The sequence below is a fragment of the Lycium ferocissimum genome, chromosome 7 (genome assembly GCF_029784015.1).
Source record: "Lycium ferocissimum isolate CSIRO_LF1 chromosome 7, AGI_CSIRO_Lferr_CH_V1, whole genome shotgun sequence".
NCBI classification, from domain to species: domain Eukaryota; kingdom Viridiplantae; phylum Streptophyta; class Magnoliopsida; order Solanales; family Solanaceae; genus Lycium; species Lycium ferocissimum.
The window spans coordinates 41,188,099-41,205,756 of NC_081348.1; the positions used below are offsets into that span (position 1 = coordinate 41,188,099).

General features: G+C 34.7%; 3 protein-coding genes across 6 annotated transcripts; 2 read left to right on the plus strand and 1 right to left on the minus strand.

The window, feature by feature from the left end:
- Nucleotides 1–344: 344 nt before the first annotated feature.
- LOC132065062 (GATA transcription factor 5-like) lies at nt 345–2,099 on the plus strand. Its single transcript, XM_059458288.1, has 2 exons — nt 345–902; nt 1,146–2,099. Exons 1-2 carry the CDS (start codon nt 603–605, stop codon nt 1,827–1,829), a joined length of 984 nt encoding a protein of 327 aa, XP_059314271.1. The 5' UTR covers nt 345–602; the 3' UTR covers nt 1,830–2,099.
- A 2,574-nt stretch (nt 2,100–4,673) lies between these two features.
- LOC132065063 (protein FMP32, mitochondrial-like) lies at nt 4,674–8,631 on the minus strand. The gene is made up of 7 exons (XM_059458289.1): nt 8,030–8,631; nt 7,675–7,806; nt 7,505–7,564; nt 5,365–5,441; nt 5,234–5,290; nt 5,057–5,123; nt 4,674–4,810 (listed from the first exon to the last, which is right to left on the minus strand). The coding sequence occupies exons 1-7, from the start codon at nt 8,264–8,266 to the stop codon at nt 4,691–4,693; spliced, it is 750 nt and encodes a 249-aa protein (XP_059314272.1). The 5' UTR covers nt 8,267–8,631; the 3' UTR covers nt 4,674–4,690.
- Nucleotides 8,632–9,546: 915 nt separating this feature from the next.
- Nucleotides 9,547–13,805, plus strand: LOC132065064 (protein CHROMOSOME TRANSMISSION FIDELITY 7). Of its 4 annotated transcripts, XM_059458291.1 has the most exons (8): nt 9,602–9,682; nt 9,867–10,186; nt 10,274–10,482; nt 11,554–11,815; nt 11,925–12,020; nt 12,142–12,210; nt 12,520–12,869; nt 13,482–13,805. In XM_059458291.1, exons 3-8 carry the CDS (start codon nt 10,325–10,327, stop codon nt 13,615–13,617), a joined length of 1,071 nt encoding a protein of 356 aa, XP_059314274.1. In that variant the 5' UTR covers nt 9,602–9,682; nt 9,867–10,186; nt 10,274–10,324; the 3' UTR covers nt 13,618–13,805. The 4 variants fall into 4 exon arrangements, with proteins under 4 accessions (XP_059314273.1, XP_059314275.1, XP_059314274.1 ...); XM_059458290.1 differs by lacking the exon at nt 9,867–10,186 and having other exon boundaries at nt 9,547–9,682; nt 10,226–10,482; XM_059458292.1 differs by lacking the exon at nt 9,867–10,186 and having other exon boundaries at nt 9,555–9,682.
- Nucleotides 13,806–17,658: the final 3,853 nt, after the last annotated feature.

Sequence of the window (17,658 nt, forward strand, 5' to 3'; positions counted from 1 at the left end):
ACCATTTTCCTTTTTCTTTCTAAGAAGAAGCTTTGAAATTTAATCAACACCTTTCATTTTCACTTTCCCCGCCTTTGAATTGTAAACCATAAATCAAATAAATATGCTTCTTATTAAAACTATTAAAACAGAATATAACAAAAAATCAACTTGAAATTCTGGACCAGTTACAAAAGAAAAGACTTGTCACCTAGCCAATAATATTTCACCACGTGTACGTTCCAATTTCATGCGTAACGGACCACCGTAATAATAAAACAGTTCTCTACATAGTCCTCCTCAATTATTAACCCAAAAAAAAAAAAAAGATATTCATTTCTACAGTTATTTTCATAAAAAGGAGAGAGAAAGTTAGATAAAAAGAAATAAAAAGAGAAAAAAACACAATAACTCCCCACTAGTTTCGCCCCTTTTTCAGTGCTTTAACCCAAAAACTCTTCATTTCAACTTTTTATTTTTTGCCTTAACCTGCAATTGTCCAACTTCCTCTTCTTCTTCTACCTTCCAATTTTTCCTTACCATAAAACCAACGTAAACTTCTCTGTACCTTAAAAAAAACAAACTTTTTTTGTCCTAGTTTTAATTTTTTTCCTTATTTTCTCATGGAGTTGATTGAAGCAAGAGCATTGAAATCTAGTTTTCTTTCAGACATGGCCATGAAAACTAGCCAACAAGTTTTTCTTGATGATATATGGTGTGTAACAGGGATTAATAACGTACCAAGTGATGATTTTTCAGTTGATGACCTTTTGGATTTTTCTGATAAAGATTTCAAAGATGGCTCTTTACAAGAACTGCATGAAGATGATGAAAAAGACTCTTTTTCTAAGTCTTCTCAAAACAGAAATTCACAAGACTCCACCTTTTCCGGCATGGAAAGCTTTGGAGAACTCCCTATTCCGGTAAAATATATATCCTGTCAGTATATGACGTATATCATGTGGGTATCAAGTCAATATATGATATATACCATGCGGGTATCATAAAGGACTTAAGAGTATTTTCTATTAAATGAATAAATACTGTTCACTATGATATCCTATAAATATATGATATATACAAAATCGTGGAAAACAAAAATTTGCCCATTATTTTTTCGTTTTATATTGTGAAGTTTGGATTTTTATGAAAAACCATTTCAACAGGTTGATGAATTGGAGAATCTTGAATGGTTATCACAATTTGTGGACGATACTTCATCAGAATTCTCTTTGTTGTGTCCGGCCAGCAGTTTCAAGGACAAAACCGGCGGTTTTCAAGAATCCCGGTCTGAACCGGTGGTTAGACCGGCTGTTCAGAAAATGAGAGCTCCATGTTTTTCGTTACCTGTTCAGAGGAAACCAAGAACCAAACGGTCCAGACCGGCTGGAAGAACATGGTGTTCCCCATCACCAACAGTTTCAGAAAACTCTTCTTCACCAACCTCTTCATCATACGGTTCTTCACCTTTCCCTTCGGTTTTATTCATGAACCCGGTTCAAGATGGTGACTGGTTATGTAGTGTAGAAAAACCGTTGAAAAAGCCGAAAAAGAATTCATTAGCAGAGAACCCGGTTCAGCCCGGTTCAGGACGTAGGTGTACTCATTGCCAAGTTCAAAAAACACCACAGTGGAGAGCCGGTCCATTGGGTCCAAAAACATTGTGTAACGCATGTGGTGTTAGATACAAATCCGGTCGGCTTTTTCCGGAGTATAGACCGGCTTGTAGTCCAACATTTTCTCAAGAAGTTCACTCTAATAGTCACCGCAAAGTATTGGAGATGAGGCGAAAGAAGGAAACCGGTGAGGTTGTTGACTCCGGTTTAAGTTCTATGCTTTCAATTTGTTGAAATGCAAGAGAACCCGGTTCATTTGAAAAGCGGTTTAGTAGGTCTAGCTTGGTTGCGGTTCAAATGTGAAAATTTTGGTAAATTGTGGGTTGTAGGAGGCTAGGAGGGTAGGAATAGAAATGTAACGTATTTTAGGGAGGTTATTGTAATTTTGCTTTTAGGTATTTGCTACTTTATTCATTTTTAGCTTAATTTTTCCTTTTGCAGTGTAAAATCTAATTCATTTTCAGTTTAGTGGTCAATCTTATAGAAACCATTCATTTGTTTTCATTATTTTGTGTTTTAAGTAGCAGGTTGGAAAAATTCAAAACGGTTGAGCGGTTTCTGACAACCCTTGAAATCGAAATGCTCACATAATAAGGAATATTAAAATGAATATGAGCTCACATGCCAAATTAAGCACAACAACTGCAGCACAAATTAACAACAACTGCGGCACAAAGTACAATAATGTTACACTTTCAATTTGACACAGCCTTTTAAAGGATTAGGCAAAGTTAGGAGAAAATTATGCATCACAATATAATTTTTATATTGGGTGGGGCGGGGGCAATAGTGTTCGACTGACCATCATGTGACGACTCCACTGCTTTTATGGTGACCATGGAAATTAAAGTTTTGGTAGATGGAGCGTCTATGCATGTTACTGTACACTCCAATAACACTTTGGCATGCATGCTTTTCATCCGAAAGCGGATTTAAAATTTGAATTTTATGGATTATGAATTGTAGAACTGTGACCTCAAGTGCTATTAACTAGGTTTTAAATTCAATTTTTATATATTTTTAATGAATTTCTCAATACATATACAAGTTTGAATCAAAGTATTAGATTCTATCAACTCGTAATTTAAAGCTTATCCGCCCCTGGCATCATTTCTTTGACTGTCAGCTATATATATATTCCATGGCCAATTTTCTATTTTTAGGAGACTGGTTCATAACAATCAACATCTCTTGTTGATCTGTTGATTTATTGATCAAAGATATGTATGTAAAAATTAAAATGAAGTTATCACTATCTTAATTAATTACAATCAATTAATTACAAGAAAGGAGAAGAAAAACGGAGGGAACATTCAATGCTTTTGGTCAGTGTGGTAGCTTATCGTAACGTTAAGGCAAAGTGTGGGACGTGGTAAAAATGGGCCCATACCGTATTTACGTCATTAGGTGGGTTGGAGCCCACTAAGAGTGGTGTGTGGTATATATGCCCACTTTTCGTGGGTTTTGCTTTGAAATATCTCATCTCTATAATAATTGAGAATTTCACACTAACAGTAATGGCTTGTGACCACTTTTAATGGTTTCTGACTCACTTTATTCTTCTCTCCAATTAAAACGATTCAATGTTATTTTTTGGGTGACTATTTACTTGGACCCTCTCATGGGTTTTGGAAGGATGGGTCAAATGGGCCGGGTCAGATATAGATAAACACAGATGGCCCATCAGTAATGCGGCCCATATTCGGTAAAAACCTAATTTTCTCATTTCTCCAAATCAATTAATGCATGATGTGTCTGTCATACCCATATTTATCATTCAATCATAGTTAATTATATATAAATACTAAATTTTGTTTTTAATTGATAAGGTTAAATTTTTTGATTTGATGTAAACATCAATCGCAAACATTTAACACGTATTTGTGTGTGAGCGGCGTGGTTTGGGACCAGAGAGGAAGAAGCATGTAAAGAACTTAAGAAACCTCGTGTTTATAGGATCAATTAAAAAAAGACATGTATTGTGTATATAAATTTATATCATTAACCATATTGATATAGATTGTCATTGTTAATTTTTATTCTAAGATTAAATTATTTGGTTTGATATAAATATCGGGTGCAACTAAATATTTGTAGAAGAAGCATTGGTGGCATGTCATGTGGACATGTGAAACGGTGGAGTAGTTAGGAATCATTAAGGACGTGCTAACTGTAATGAAAGAACATGGGGTTCTTCTGCCCATAACTGTCTTTTTCCTACGCATTTTAATTTTTATCCAATCATTATTTTGGGTAAAAAATAAAACACTACACAGTGGATTGCTAGCTGTTATCTATGGTTTTGACGAATATGAGAAAGGTAATTCGATTTCTATGGTTATTGATTCTTTGGTTCTCGTACACAGAGAATTTGGTTCTTAAAGCTCTAGTCAAATAATGTCTAGTGTCAGTTTATTTTTGTTTCTTCCCTTTTTTAAACAAAATTATGTTGGCAACGAATCTATCGTATCTTTTGGCACATGTTTGAAATATTTTCATATAGGAAGCAAATAACGCAGATTAACTTAGAAGAATTACAAAGACCAAGAACCTCGAGTTGAAGACTTGATTTGAGAAAGTGAAGGAAACACAGTATATGTTATATCTCTAAAAAGGTGATTCGGAGAAAAGAGTGCTTTTAGCATCATAGAAGTTTGGCCAAACAAGCTATAAATTTTGAGGTTGTGTATCGTCCACTAAAAGGGTGGGAGATAATTCTCTCTGTCAGGGAGAAATATTTTTTTTTTACAATGGCCCTTCTCAAAAAAAAAAAAAAAAAAATCTCCTATTGAGATACATCATGTTCAAGAATTAAACTCATTTATACAAAGTTGTTAACCTTTCTGCCAATCCGAATATTACATCTACGGAAGCTCTCAAGATGAATGTCAACAACTATATTTCTTCCTATTCTGAGAGATACAGTCAGACCTATCTATAACAACATTTCACTATAACAACTTAATTTTCTTTGGAACCAACTTTTATATTATGTTATATTATATGTTCTCTATAACAACATTTTGCAATAGCAGCCAAGAAATATCCATACAACGACACCGTTATAGAGAGGTTCGACTTCTGGAAAATCTCTTTTAAGCATATAAGCGAAGCACAGCAAGGCCAACAGCTGAGATGGACACAAGGGTACCTATACAATATTTGATGACTTCATATTTTCCAGCTTCAAGTTGGGCCCTCATGGCATGGATTTCCTATTCACAGAACATAGTGAGTTTGATGAAGGTATTCTATGATACTTCACTCATTTTACTACTGTAAGCGAGACCTGACAATTCCAAGATTTACAATCAATAGGTTCAACTTCTCTATATATGTGCCAACTTTTTAACACGCTCACATGCATAATATATGTATACATGTACATATATAGATAGTCCGAGCTAGACGAAACTACGTCTAGTCTAGATCCGCCACTGAAAGAAAGAGAAAACACTTACTCGATCTAGCTTGTTAGTAAGGTTGGAGGTCTCTGTATTCTGCTTTGCAAGCTCATCGCGAATGCATCTGCAACCAGTTGCAGCTTAGAGTGAGCAACAACAAATCATTATCGATTTATTATTGCGTTGAAAAATGTTTAAATGCCTCATTATTAGCTAGAACTCTGAAAGTCTTACCCTCTTTCGAGATTTAAATCCAAACGTTGTCCAGCAGTAAGCTTATCAATTTCATACCTATATCAGCAAATAAGTGGTTCACAAAGCATGCAAATAAAGGTAATATAAAATTTCCCACAATTCAGATGTACCTCAATTCACTACGCACTTTCTCAATGTCATTCCGAAACTTTTCAGTTTCATGTTGCAGTAGAGAAAAATGATTTTCCTGCAATCAGAGAACTTCAGGTATCAAACTCAAAATCGGTTCTTGCAATTCTAGAAACATCAACACACAAGACATTCAAGGGCATTACAGTAAGCAATAATCATCGTTCCAACAAATAGAGTTCAAACTTTAAAGTTCCACATCGCTTTCATCACGTTTATGCATATGGTCAGAAGCTAAGATATCACTAACTAGTTATAGAGATTGACTGAACAATTCAGTCATATGAACAAGGCTGAACTTTCATTTCAAGTCACCAGACTTTCGATATATACCATTAGTAAGATAACATTACTTTAGAATTGCTCTGTGGTAGAAGATTTAGTAAACAGCCTGAATTGCATAAGTGGATTGCTCCTTGAAGCAGATTCTTCCAGTTAAACAGAAACTGTTGCTGTAGCCTGTTGATAAAGATTTATGCACACTGATGCTATAAGTTTAACTCCAATCCTTAAAGATCACAATGTCACATAGTCCGTCATTCTTCCTATTGGCAAGTTTAACTAGATTTTTTTGGTTCTTTCTTTGATCCATCCATAACACTGTGGATGTGACGAGCCTTGATTTAAGGATACACAATCTGAGCCAATCAACAGATTCCGAGAGAATCACTTTTCTGAACTTGGATATATATTAAAGCCTATCTGAGGAATCACTGAATAAGTGATATACTGGCGTGCTGTTTGGTTATATTCAGTGTTCACATACTTCTGTACTTTTGAATCAAAGAACATTAATGAATTCACGTTGACCAAAATCGAAATCTTGAAGAATAGGGATAAGCTTTTCCGAGCAAAGTGAGGAAAGTGTAACTGAAGCTACAGTGACAGTCTTTTGAACATATAGTTTAAAATCTAAATTCATCCAGAAAATGTCAGACGCAGACTTGAAATAATGGGTATCAAACTACAATCTTCAACCAATGGATGGAAAAACATTAGGAACTATTAGGAGCCATCTACAAGAATTTTGAGAAAATATTTGTAGGATTGTGCTTAGCCCTCTAAAATTGAGTTCAGTGAACTTCTAGCAAAAACACTTTATGACCAGATTTTGATCAATATGGCCAGTAAACTAACCAAGTAAAGGACTAAGATGATGAGTGGTCCAAGATAATTGTATTTTGAATTTATATTGCAATCATGTCAAACCATAAACTCAGAATAAGAATCCCTCTTCTGCTGCAACTAAAAGAACATTGCAAAAAACGTGTACTGTAAGTCTAGATAGTTCACTCGGCTTAAGAAAAATATCACCATAAATGTTCAGGTTAATAAGCAGCTATCTTTATTTGGGACACAGAAAGCCAAAAACCTTCACAAACAATTGTTGTTCAACAGCTGATTAGGAACAGAAGATACATGAACCACCAAGTACTTGCATAGATTCAGAGTTCCAACAATGTCAAATTGATGTGGTAAATGGGACTAACCCCCAAACAGCCTGCCTCTCGATCTTAAGAAGTATGTCCAGAGCCCTCTATGCAGATCTAAGTCAAAACCATACGATATAATCTCCAATTATAGCCTAATGAGAGGGGTAGAGGAGAGAACCATTTAAAACTGCCACATTATGACCACTGAAATAGAGAGCTTCTTCTCCACTCATTTATGACATGCTTATTGCGTGTTTCGCCATATAATATTTAACTGGTTTGATTTTTCTAACAGTTCACAATAAGTCATGATTCTCCAGCTTTAAGTTAATCTACCTAACTGTTAACACCAATCTAACATCAACTTAATTAAAATGTTGAGAAGTATATGCAGGATTGCATCTTCTTGCTAACTCAACAATAATTTTTTTGGCTCCGAGCTGGAGATTTATACAGATTTAGCTACAACTATTGAATTTCACAAAACCGCATTCAAAATCATATATCTCCCCATATTACAATTCAGAACCAGAGAAGACAAAGCTAGACTACTGTTCCAAATAGGTAAATAAAGAACCGACGGGTGTAAATTTGAAATATCGTGAGTTATTATTCTACAAACAGAAAAAGTAGATCTCTATACATCACATGATGAAACCTTCTGAAAAACTAAGTAGAATATATTTACCTGAGAACTTTGTACTTGCGATTTGAACTTGGAAAGATTGGCTTCTTGAACCAAGTCAGACTACAGATACAAACACCCAAAAGAACATTTTTATATTGGTACAACAATGGCACATTGTTATACAACCAAAAAAAAAAACAAGAAAAATATTCTATCTGTGAATTTCTTACTTTCTGCATTTCAGCTAGCGAAACAAAAGAATTTGCAATATTTTCCAAACTGTCGTTTAAAACCTCAGTGATAGCAGATGTTATTGCCTCTGCCTGCTTTGAAGGTACACCTTGTGCTTCCAATCTACGAACCTGTCAACACACCAACTTCCTAATTATAACAACAATAACATAAACTGCGCATCATTCCCAAACAAGTTAAGGTCGTCTATACAAATCCTCACTAACAATGTCCTCCGTTTAAGCTCATCTTAGACCAATATTATACAAAACAAAAATAATGGCAAGGTAAAAAATGAACACTGCAATAAAATAAAAAGAAATTGAACAATGGAGAAAAAAATGATAAAAATACCAGAGCTAATGTATCAACGAGAAATGCACGTTTGTTATTAGGTTTAACAAACTGCGAAATCTGCCTATAATCAAACTTGTTATGAGCAGAACTGTAATACTTAACATTATAACCATCGGTATTTACAAGCAAGGAAGTTGCAGGAACATTAATGGCTACATTGTTAATCCCTCGCAATTTAGACAAACTAATACCGTAATTAACACCTAATGGAATCACTCGCTTAATAGCAGCCATTATATTTCGTTCAAAATTTTGCTCGCATTACTTAATCACAAGGTTTCAATCCTAACAGAAACCTGGATTTTGCGAGCAAAAACAAAAAGAAAAGTTTTGGTTCTTTCAGATACGTTTTTATTTATCTTAATCTTTTCCACAGCATAAGAAATAAGAGAGAGAGAGATATGGATAGATTAATTAAGAGGAGTTTTTGAATTATATTGAAGGGTGTGGACTGATGAGGGAAAGCGAGATTCAAGCTAAGAATGGTGAGTGACTTGTGTTGGTTAATTTACAAGTTGGTTATTGATTGTTTATGGCGGAAGAAATAAATTTCAACATCTTTTGAATCCTACGGTTGCTTTATTTCTACTTGTATTCTTTCCGTTTCTTTTTTCGTGTGATTTTATTTTCTTTCTGACATTTGGAGTCCCAATGTTGAATTATTGCAAGGCAAGGATATATACATTATTTTTATTTTATATAGTGCCTTAAAAGGCAGGGAGTAAGACCAAGCGTTTTACTTAGGACCCCTTTGGCTATGAAACAATTTCACTTTTTTTTGTAATTTTTTTCCACTTATTTTGAAAATTAAATCAGCATTTCGTTAAATAACCAAATATTCTTTACCAAAACTATAACCAAACACAACTCTAACTTCAAAACTCCAAATAAAATGAAAAACATTTGATTTTCATGGCGAAACACCTACTTAATGTGAGAGGCGTAAGTTTCACAGATCTTTAAATTTGCAAATTAGTAAAATATTAATAATACAAAAAATTTAAAAATACATTAAATATTTAAGGAGATTAAAAAAGATCATAGAAACTCATACCAAAAAAAAAAGTATTAACAATGCAATAAAATTAAACTTATTACTATTAGATACAAGTCAACCACAATATCTTAACTTTCAAATAATTAATTACAATTTTTTTGCAAATATTATTAAACTACACATTTTACCTCCCTAAAAGTAAATAATCAATAAAATTTAGTATTATAATTCAAAATATTAATCCTTCATGAATAAATATAAAATTGTTTTCAAACAACAAATAATAAAAGTCCAAGAATTTAAATAACAAAAATGCCATTAACAAATTTAAATTCTAAAACATGAATTAGCTAATGTCATCTTTCATTCGCTATCTTAATTAAATTAATACACATATAAATTACATTTCACATATAGATTTTTATATATTTAAAATTCTCAATAAATTAAACACTAATAAAATTTCCGGCCAAAATTGCACATTTTGGAAAGAATTCCTACTTCACAATCCTATATATAAAAAAAAGCCCAATTAGGAAAAGCCAATTTTTTCCCCAAATTGACCCGGCGCCAAATTTCAAAAGCCGCCAAATTCCCAAAAGAAAAGTAGTGAAAAGAAGCGAAGAGTGTTGCCTGAAATACTCTTGCAATCGGTGAGTTCTTTTTTATTTCCTTTATTTGTATTCATTCATGTTGTGCTGCATAATTGTTTTTTCCCGTGTTATTCCTATCTAGTACTTCAATAGTTCATGTCCATTGTTAGGCAGCTTTTGATTTTTCCTTTTTTTTTTCGCTTAATTAACATATACTGTACTATTATAGATACTGCATGATAAGTTATGTTATCAATTCTCGCTGAGGACTTCTGGATGTACATGTAAAATAGATCAGGACCTCAATATGAAGGGTTAATTCAAAAGATAATAAGTTAAAGTTCCAAGAGCTGTTATCAAAATGCTTGAATTAAGTTTGGTTTGATATGAGCTTAAATGAAGAAGTGAGAATTTCATATAGCGGACACTAACTTGTTTGGGAGTAACGCGTAGTTGTTGTTGTGTCATCATCGATATTGGCCTGAGGCGTAGTTGTTGTTATTCTTGTGTTATCATCGATATAAAGTGGCCCTTGATTCAGATTATAAAGGGGAGGGTTTGAAGGTAAGGGTTTCCTTCCATTTTTTTTTTTTTGATTTTTAGGAATGGGCTATGGCAAGATTTTCGTATGATAGTTACAATATAAAACAGGTGAAAGGTGAAAAAGCTGAGAGGATATCAAAGAAACGGAGAAATAGAAGCATGCAATCAAAGATTAACAGTTTCTTTAAGCCTTCTTCTTCATCTCCTACGCCCAAGAGTGAAGATCCATCTCAATGTTGCAGCGTTGAGTTCGATTATGGGAGGGTACAGCCAGAAATTGTGGTCACATACCAGCGAAGACCTCAAAATTCAATTGGGTATGATGTTTGTTACCTCTTTTCTCTAACGAGAAAAGTGTTTGGTATTGTCTATTACTATGTAGTTTTTCTACTTTTGCTACACTTTTACAGATTAGCCTTTCCTCGAATTGCTTGTTTTGTTCAAATTTATTTTTCACCTAGATGGTCAACCAAAATTTATTTTTTTTGGTCTCTAGGAGAGGTTAATTGAATATCATGTCTCACAAATTCACAATTATGGTGCATACGAATCATTTGCCTGATTAAATAGCAGTACCTCTTCAATGAACATTTCCTCAATCAAATTACCTATTAAACTAAAATCTTGAAAGTAGCCTGGCTCCACTTGGACTCTTAAACATATTCTGATGTAGGGGTTTCTTTTAGGTTTTGAGTTGCATTTGTATCAGCCTTGACCTGGACACCATGTTCTTATTTTAATTTGAGGTAGTAATAAATCTTGTGTTCCTTCATCAACATGCTTATAAACAGGCTAAAAGCAGAAGAACAAAGAAAGAATTTACTGTAATGAATGGAAAAAAGATTTTGAGTACTGGAAAAGGAAATCTCTTTCAATAGCGAGTGCTCTGAAACAAAATGTCATGGTTGGACTTTTATGCACCATGGCAAAGCAAGCACAATAAAGACACCAAAAAGGAAGGAACTTAACAAGGAGAAATAAGAGAAAGCATTGGATTTGAATTTGCTCCTTTTTCATCAGCCATCAGGGAAGACTACTAGGGTGGTACAACTGGCTGTTCTTGTTGAGTTTGTTCAGTAGATAGAAGACCAGGATGGCTATTTTAGAGAATCATAGTCACTAAAGGCAGATTATGGGAAATGATTTAACAGCAGTTTCTTAAAATCACACCGTTAAACAATTTTAACGCCTTTGAATATAAAAGCTTGATCGTTACACAAGATTTCTTAAATCATTTTCTTAATTTTTTGAAACAAATAGGTTTTATGCTAAATTGGGCTAGCATGTGTTTGAAAAGACATAATATATCAGAGTTGTTACTGCCTAACATTGATGACCATTTTTATTTCCTCTTCAAGTTCTTTGCTTATAGTAAGCTGATTTTGCAGTGAAACGAATGGTGCATCAACTGGTGAAACATCCATGGAAATAGACTTGGAGAATGTTGTGCCAAACCTGGAGGTGGCAAAGTCAGGGAAAGTTCTTAATAAGAAGAGAAAGTACGCCCAATTCTATTTGGAACTGGGTCAGTCTGATTTTTTATTACATGCTTGTACTGTCTGTGGCTTCAAGTATGCTAAAGGTGATGAAGGGGATGAAAAGTTTCACAAGACGTTTCACAAGAATTATACGCATGGTATTCCATTTAAGGTAATTCAGCAACTGAATCTAGTATTTCAAAATTTTCCGTTGTGCTTGATGAAATACAGTTATTAAAAGGTTAGAGTTCTATCTTATCGAGCTTTGATAAAATGTCCAGGGTTGGCGGTATGAAAAAATTCTTCGAATTCCTTCACTGGAAATTGGACGAATTATCCTGGTGCTGGACGATGACCCTCCTCCTCAGAGAAACAAGGTTTACATATATGATTTGGTTATACATGAAAAAACATATTTTGATTTCCACAATTGATATTTCTCTAGTCAAATCATGTTAAACATTGTTCATAGAATTAGAGAGAGTGTGATATTGACAGGTACAGGAAGTTGTGAAGATGATGGAGATGGAACTTGGAGATGGGTGGATATATCATCAGCTATGCAAGGTTTCTTTCTGTTGCTAAGAAATTTATAGTCATCGAAAGCAAACTTCATTGTTGAAAGTTTTCCATTAATCAGTATCGAATTTCAACTGTCCAGCTTCCAACTCTCTGCTACGTTCTATTTTATTAACTTGAGTTTTAAGTTGCTTGATTTCAATGAGGCTTCTTAATCATCCTATACCATTGAATGGTTGTTCTCAAAATTGATGAATAATTTTTGTGAGGATTTCTCCCTTTGTGTGGTGGTTATGGGACAGGCTGAGATTGACTAGCTTTGTGAATGAAGCTCTGAAATATTTGTCTTGTTAACAGGTGTATCTGTTTATATCTTCTCAAAGAATATCTGGATGTCTGGTAGCAGAGCCCATAAAGAAGGCGTATAAGATTCTCTCAAGACCAGAAGACAGCAGGTGTGATGTTTCACCTGAGAAGGAAGCAAGACGGACTTCAACCACACTCCAATTTGGGGGAGTGAGTTTCCAGAGGGAAATGGTTAGAAGAAATCAATCAACCAAAAGCCGTGAAGAGCCCGATGAAAGTGTCAGTGGAGTAGTCTTGTGTGAGAAGGAAGCTGTATGTGCGTTATGTGGCATTAGAGCTATTTGGGTTACTCCCTCCAACAGAAGAAAACATATAGCCAGCTATTTGCTGGATGCTGCTAGGTAACACCATTTACTTATGGTTCCTTGAAGTTTTTCATTGAAAATATGTTGCATGGTTAATGAAAATAAAATCTCCTGACAAAATTCAAACTGTTGGGGTTCAAACTTGTAATTGCTCCTTAGTTTCCATTGGAAACGAAAAATTTCATGTCTGAGAAACGAGATCACTGGGAAAGGGAAAAAGGCGACTATCACTCGATCCAACAAACCTAGTTCTCATATGTTGAGTAGTCTGATGCTCTGACTTGACTAGTGTCTTTGTGAACTTGTAGCTGAATTCTTCTTTACTTTCACATAATTTATGAAAGGGGTCCTGGTATGCAAGTATTCGCAAAGTCAGAATGGTGTACTCCATCTATGTAGTATGAGAAGATCCTGCCACAGTGTACTCCATATATATTGCTCCACACTGTAAAGACTACACAGTTTTTAAGTCTACTTTATATATATACACAAATATGTTACCTTCTCAAAAAAAAAGGGTAGTAACTATTCTCTTTAAATTAAACTCCGTTTTCACTATTTGCAGTCTGGAATGTTAAAGGTCAACATATTTTTTCATTGCCTATGATTTCCGTTTAGTCTGAACTTGTTTCTCGTTCTTCAATTCAGGGAAAGTTTTTGCAAGGATTTAGTTCTTAAACGCTCAGAGTTAGCCTATTCTCAGCCAACCTCAGTTGGAAGGGCCCTCATCTCCAATTACACAAGCAGTCACTCATTCTTGGTTTATACACCTTCTGATGTGTAGTAAGGATTTAAGAAATAGCATGTTAATTTTTTTCAGCCAAGTATATTACAGTTAGTCTAGTAATTTACTGGATAATCCATCTATGTTCATGCGCGCAAAGCTATTAATTTATTTGTATTAACTGGAGCAAACAAAGCTATTCTTACCCAGTATAATACAGGGTTAACATAAGAATCTTGCCAAGCTCTGTTACATGTGTTACGCTGAATCTATTATGTTACTCCCTTCGTCCCAATTTAGGTGGCACTGTTTGACTTGGCACAAAGTTTAAGAAAGAAAGGAAGACTTTTGTAATTTGTGGTCTAAAACAAACCTTAAGACATTTGTGCGGCTAGAAATCATTCATTAAGGGTAAAAAGAGATTTTTAAAGTTAAGTTATTTGTAATTATAGAAATGTGACATTCTTTTTTGGGACGGAATAAAAGGAAAGTGTGCACATAAATTGGGACAGAGGGAGTAATAATCTTCTTGCTTGCAAGAAAACATCAGATTTCTTGCAGATGATTGTATATCCTTAACTGGACGATTACATGGCTCCATGCAAGAATCAGTTTTCTCTAAATTAAATGCATCTTTGATATCAATGACTAGGAGCATAACACCCTTAATTGTATTCTGAAAATATGATTGATTATTCCTTGTTTGACCTCTAAGGCAATTGCCTCCCATAGGCAGTTCACTGTTCATATAGCACAAAATCATTCTCTTTAAACATGTTTATATCTTAGAAATTTGCTGTTGCTGTATTCGACCAGTTGAAATTCTCATTGCTTTAGTCCTATTAAGGTTCTTTTATCTCCTGTTTGTCTAAGCGATAGAATTACTTGGTACATGTGATAATAGTGACTGTAGCATGTATCCAGTGAAATAGTCAAGCTGAAAGTGAAGGCTTAGGTCCAGTGTTGTTGAAGAGTGGGTTACTGGACCTTGGGTCATCGGTAGTGGAGGATAACAGGACATTGTAGGTTGAGACTGCTAGCAGGTAGCTGTGGCCAAGATGATCTGTCACACCTTGGGTGGGGTGGGTTGGGGAGGGGGAGTGGAGGACACCAAGAATATGAATGCTCCTCTGGAAGGTTTGTAGACCATTCCCCAGGGGATACTAACAGATGAATGTGGCATATTCTGATGATATCTTGTTCCGCTTATTATGAAGTGAGGTTGACATTTGAACTATCTTGAATTTTGGAGTTATAATTTTGATTCCTTTTGCTTAAAACGTTTGGTTTTTGGTTTTGAGATATTGTTTAAAATGGTGATTTTCAGTTAGACATTTATGTGGTGATTCTGCTGGTTGATGAACAGATGGGGTTCCTTTATACAGGCTTTTCTTGGTATATGTGATATTAGTGTTCATGTCTGGCAGAGTTGAATGTTGGATTTTGGTATTTTAGACTTTCAATATTGGATCTGGATCACATTGATTCTTGAATGCAATGATGGTCCGGCTTGCTATTGGGATTTTAATTTGGTTACTCACCTGAAGTGCATCCTAGTTCTTGCTACTAGTTGTTACTGACTGTTATTTGTTCCTCTACTTGTAGAGAGTATTGAAAGGCTTCAGATAACTTCACATTGGGCTGTGTTCTAGTAGTCGAATGAATTTACCATTATACTTTGAGTTAATTATATACTACTATTAATGAAAAAGAACGTTGACACTATTAGGTAATTGTCCATAATAAGTGGAACTTGTTACCTTGAAAATGAAACAGGTAACTTTAAATTGCAACGAAAGGAGGGTGGTGAGTTAGAATCCTTTAAAGCATGGGTCCGGTTTATGACCTTGTTGCAGACCTTAGGTTTTGCGGGGTCAATTGTCTCTCAACCCGGCACGAAGAAATCTCTTTGTTGGGCAAATGGGAATCTAGATCTAGCAATGGAGCAATTTCATTCTAATGTAGTACCCTCGATTTTGCATTAACTAAACCTAGTTATGTTCAACCCCTTAATCATTTTTTGTGTGGAGTGAATCTGACGGCAAAGCCTTTATTCCTCGTAAAAGAAATAATTTTTCCACCCTCCAAGTATTCATAAATGGTATGTATAAATTGAATCAAGAACTTGTATTTTGGTACGGGAAAGAAAGATTGAATCATGAACCCAGAATTTTTCCGTCTTACGAAATTTGGAGTAATGGGATGCTATGATATTATCGAAACAATTTGGTACCCCTTGGGGCCAGAGCACTATCAATTCCGAACGGCAAAATACAGCACTTCCCCTCCATTTACCAGAAGAAGGTATTTTCTTTTTCTTTCTACTAATAATTACTCCTTCCATTCCAAAATAAATGTCTCTTTTAGGCTACGACACCCCTTAAGAAATCGTCACTCTCTAAAATTAGGAGTGTTCTTACCAATTTACCCCTAATTAATGCTTAGAAAAAGAAAATTTATTTACTGATTCTTGATAATAAATAAAGATAAGTTTGGAAGAATAAAATTAATTTCTTCTTGAAATCCAAAAGTGACACTTATTTTGAAACAAAATAAAAAGCCTAAAACAACACTTATTTTGGAATGGAGGGAGTATCAGAATAACTCTCTTGCATATATTTCGGGTAAATGCTGTCATATATTAAAGATAGATCTACAAAGAGATGAAAATATTGATGCAGTGACCATATTTTGGTACAAAATTCATTAATGAGAAAACATGTAACATAAATGTCTTCAGTTAGTAGCTCAACCTTATTTGATGCCTTGAGCTTGGTATTTGATGCCTTGTGTCTTGCCCAAATTCAGGACATAAGTGTTACAACTTACAAGCATAATTAGCTAACTATGAAAATCCAATTGGAAGCTTGGGCACTTGGATAGCTAGAAATTAGAGTTTCACACACAAGTGTGGTACTGTGGTGTCTAAAGCTTTCAATTGAATAGAGGAAGAAAACAAAAAATGAGTTAAGAGTTTTCCATTGGGGCATACAAGTGTACATAAGGAAAAATTAATAAATATTGGGACAAGAATTAAGCAAGTGTTCCCACAAAATAAATTATGGTGCAAATTAAAATTCTTGTCTAGTTTTTTAGATAGCGAATTGCCCTTCTTTTGGGGTGGTCTTTAAATTTCTTGGCCATATTTGAAATGTTTAAATTTCTTGAATTTAACATGGGTTAGGGTTCGAACTACCTTTGATCGAAATTTTAAAAAAAAATTCGCAACGGCGGTTAAATTTCGCTATCATGAAAAGCGAGCATACACTTGTTAAGGAATTACATTTTATGGGACCGGCATACTCGTACCTTATGGGCGGACTTGGCATAAGTATGCGGTCCGTAATAACTTTGATAATTCCTTCACTTGAGATTATGCGGTGGGGGCATACTTTTAATGGGCAAACTTTTATGCGGACTGGCATAACTTTTGTGAAGGAATTATCAAAGTTATCTTGGGACCCCGTATCTTATCAAGTCTGCCCATGGTAAGGCATAAGTATCGGGTCGAATTAGGCATAAACAATTAAGCCTTCAGCGAGATTATCTGGGTGGGGCATACTTTTAATGGGCAAACTTTTATTTTGGGACGCATAACTTTGTGAAGGAATTATCAAAGTTATCTGGGGACCGCATACTTATGCAAGTCGCCTGAGGCATAAGTATCTGCCGGGCCCGCATAACTTTGTGTAATTCCTTAACAAAAGTATGCCGGGGTCCGGCATAAGCGAAATTTAAACTTGCCTTGCGAATTTTTTTTAAAATTTTGATCGCACGTGGGTTCGAACACAACCCATGGGTGTTAGGCGAAGCAAATTTTAAAGATTTCAAATATGAAATGAAAATTTAAAAAACCCAAACGAAGGGCACTCCGCGCAAAAAAATGAACGAAGGGCACTCCGCGCAAAAAAATGTTTTAGATACGTAATAGTTTATGGGCCAATTATAGCAATACAAAATTTGATTAATGGGTGAGTCCTTTTTGTAGATATCGTTTTTGGTATGTCGAGTTGGCTAAGAACAGCATCCTTAATTTCTCCTTTTATTTAATGAATGTCATAAAGAATAAGAGGTGCTATGCCTCCATTTGTATTAAATGTT

What these genes read in the sequence shown, in the direction of transcription:
- LOC132065063 (XM_059458289.1), bottom strand. Translation starts at nt 8,266, where the DNA reads ATGGCTGCTATTAAGCGAGTGATTCCATTAGGTGTTAATTACGGTATT. An exon ending in TCGTTGATACATTAGCTCTG is followed by an intron (nt 7,807 to 8,029) that starts GTATTTTTATCA and finishes GTGTGTTGACAG; the next exon opens with GTTCGTAGATTGGAAGCACA. An exon ending in CGCTAGCTGAAATGCAGAAA is followed by an intron (nt 7,565 to 7,674) that starts GTAAGAAATTCA and finishes TTGTATCTGTAG; the next exon opens with TCTGACTTGGTTCAAGAAGC.
- LOC132065064 (XM_059458290.1), top strand. Translation starts at nt 10,235, where the DNA reads ATGGCAAGATTTTCGTATGATAGTTACAATATAAAACAGGTGAAAGGT. An exon ending in CTCCTCCTCAGAGAAACAAG is followed by an intron (nt 12,021 to 12,141) that starts GTTTACATATAT and finishes TGATATTGACAG; the next exon opens with GTACAGGAAGTTGTGAAGAT. An exon ending in TATTTGCTGGATGCTGCTAG is followed by an intron (nt 12,870 to 13,481) that starts GTAACACCATTT and finishes TCTTCAATTCAG; the next exon opens with GGAAAGTTTTTGCAAGGATT.
- LOC132065062 (XM_059458288.1), top strand. Translation starts at nt 603, where the DNA reads ATGGAGTTGATTGAAGCAAGAGCATTGAAATCTAGTTTTCTTTCAGAC. An exon ending in TTGGAGAACTCCCTATTCCG is followed by an intron (nt 903 to 1,145) that starts GTAAAATATATA and finishes CCATTTCAACAG; the next exon opens with GTTGATGAATTGGAGAATCT.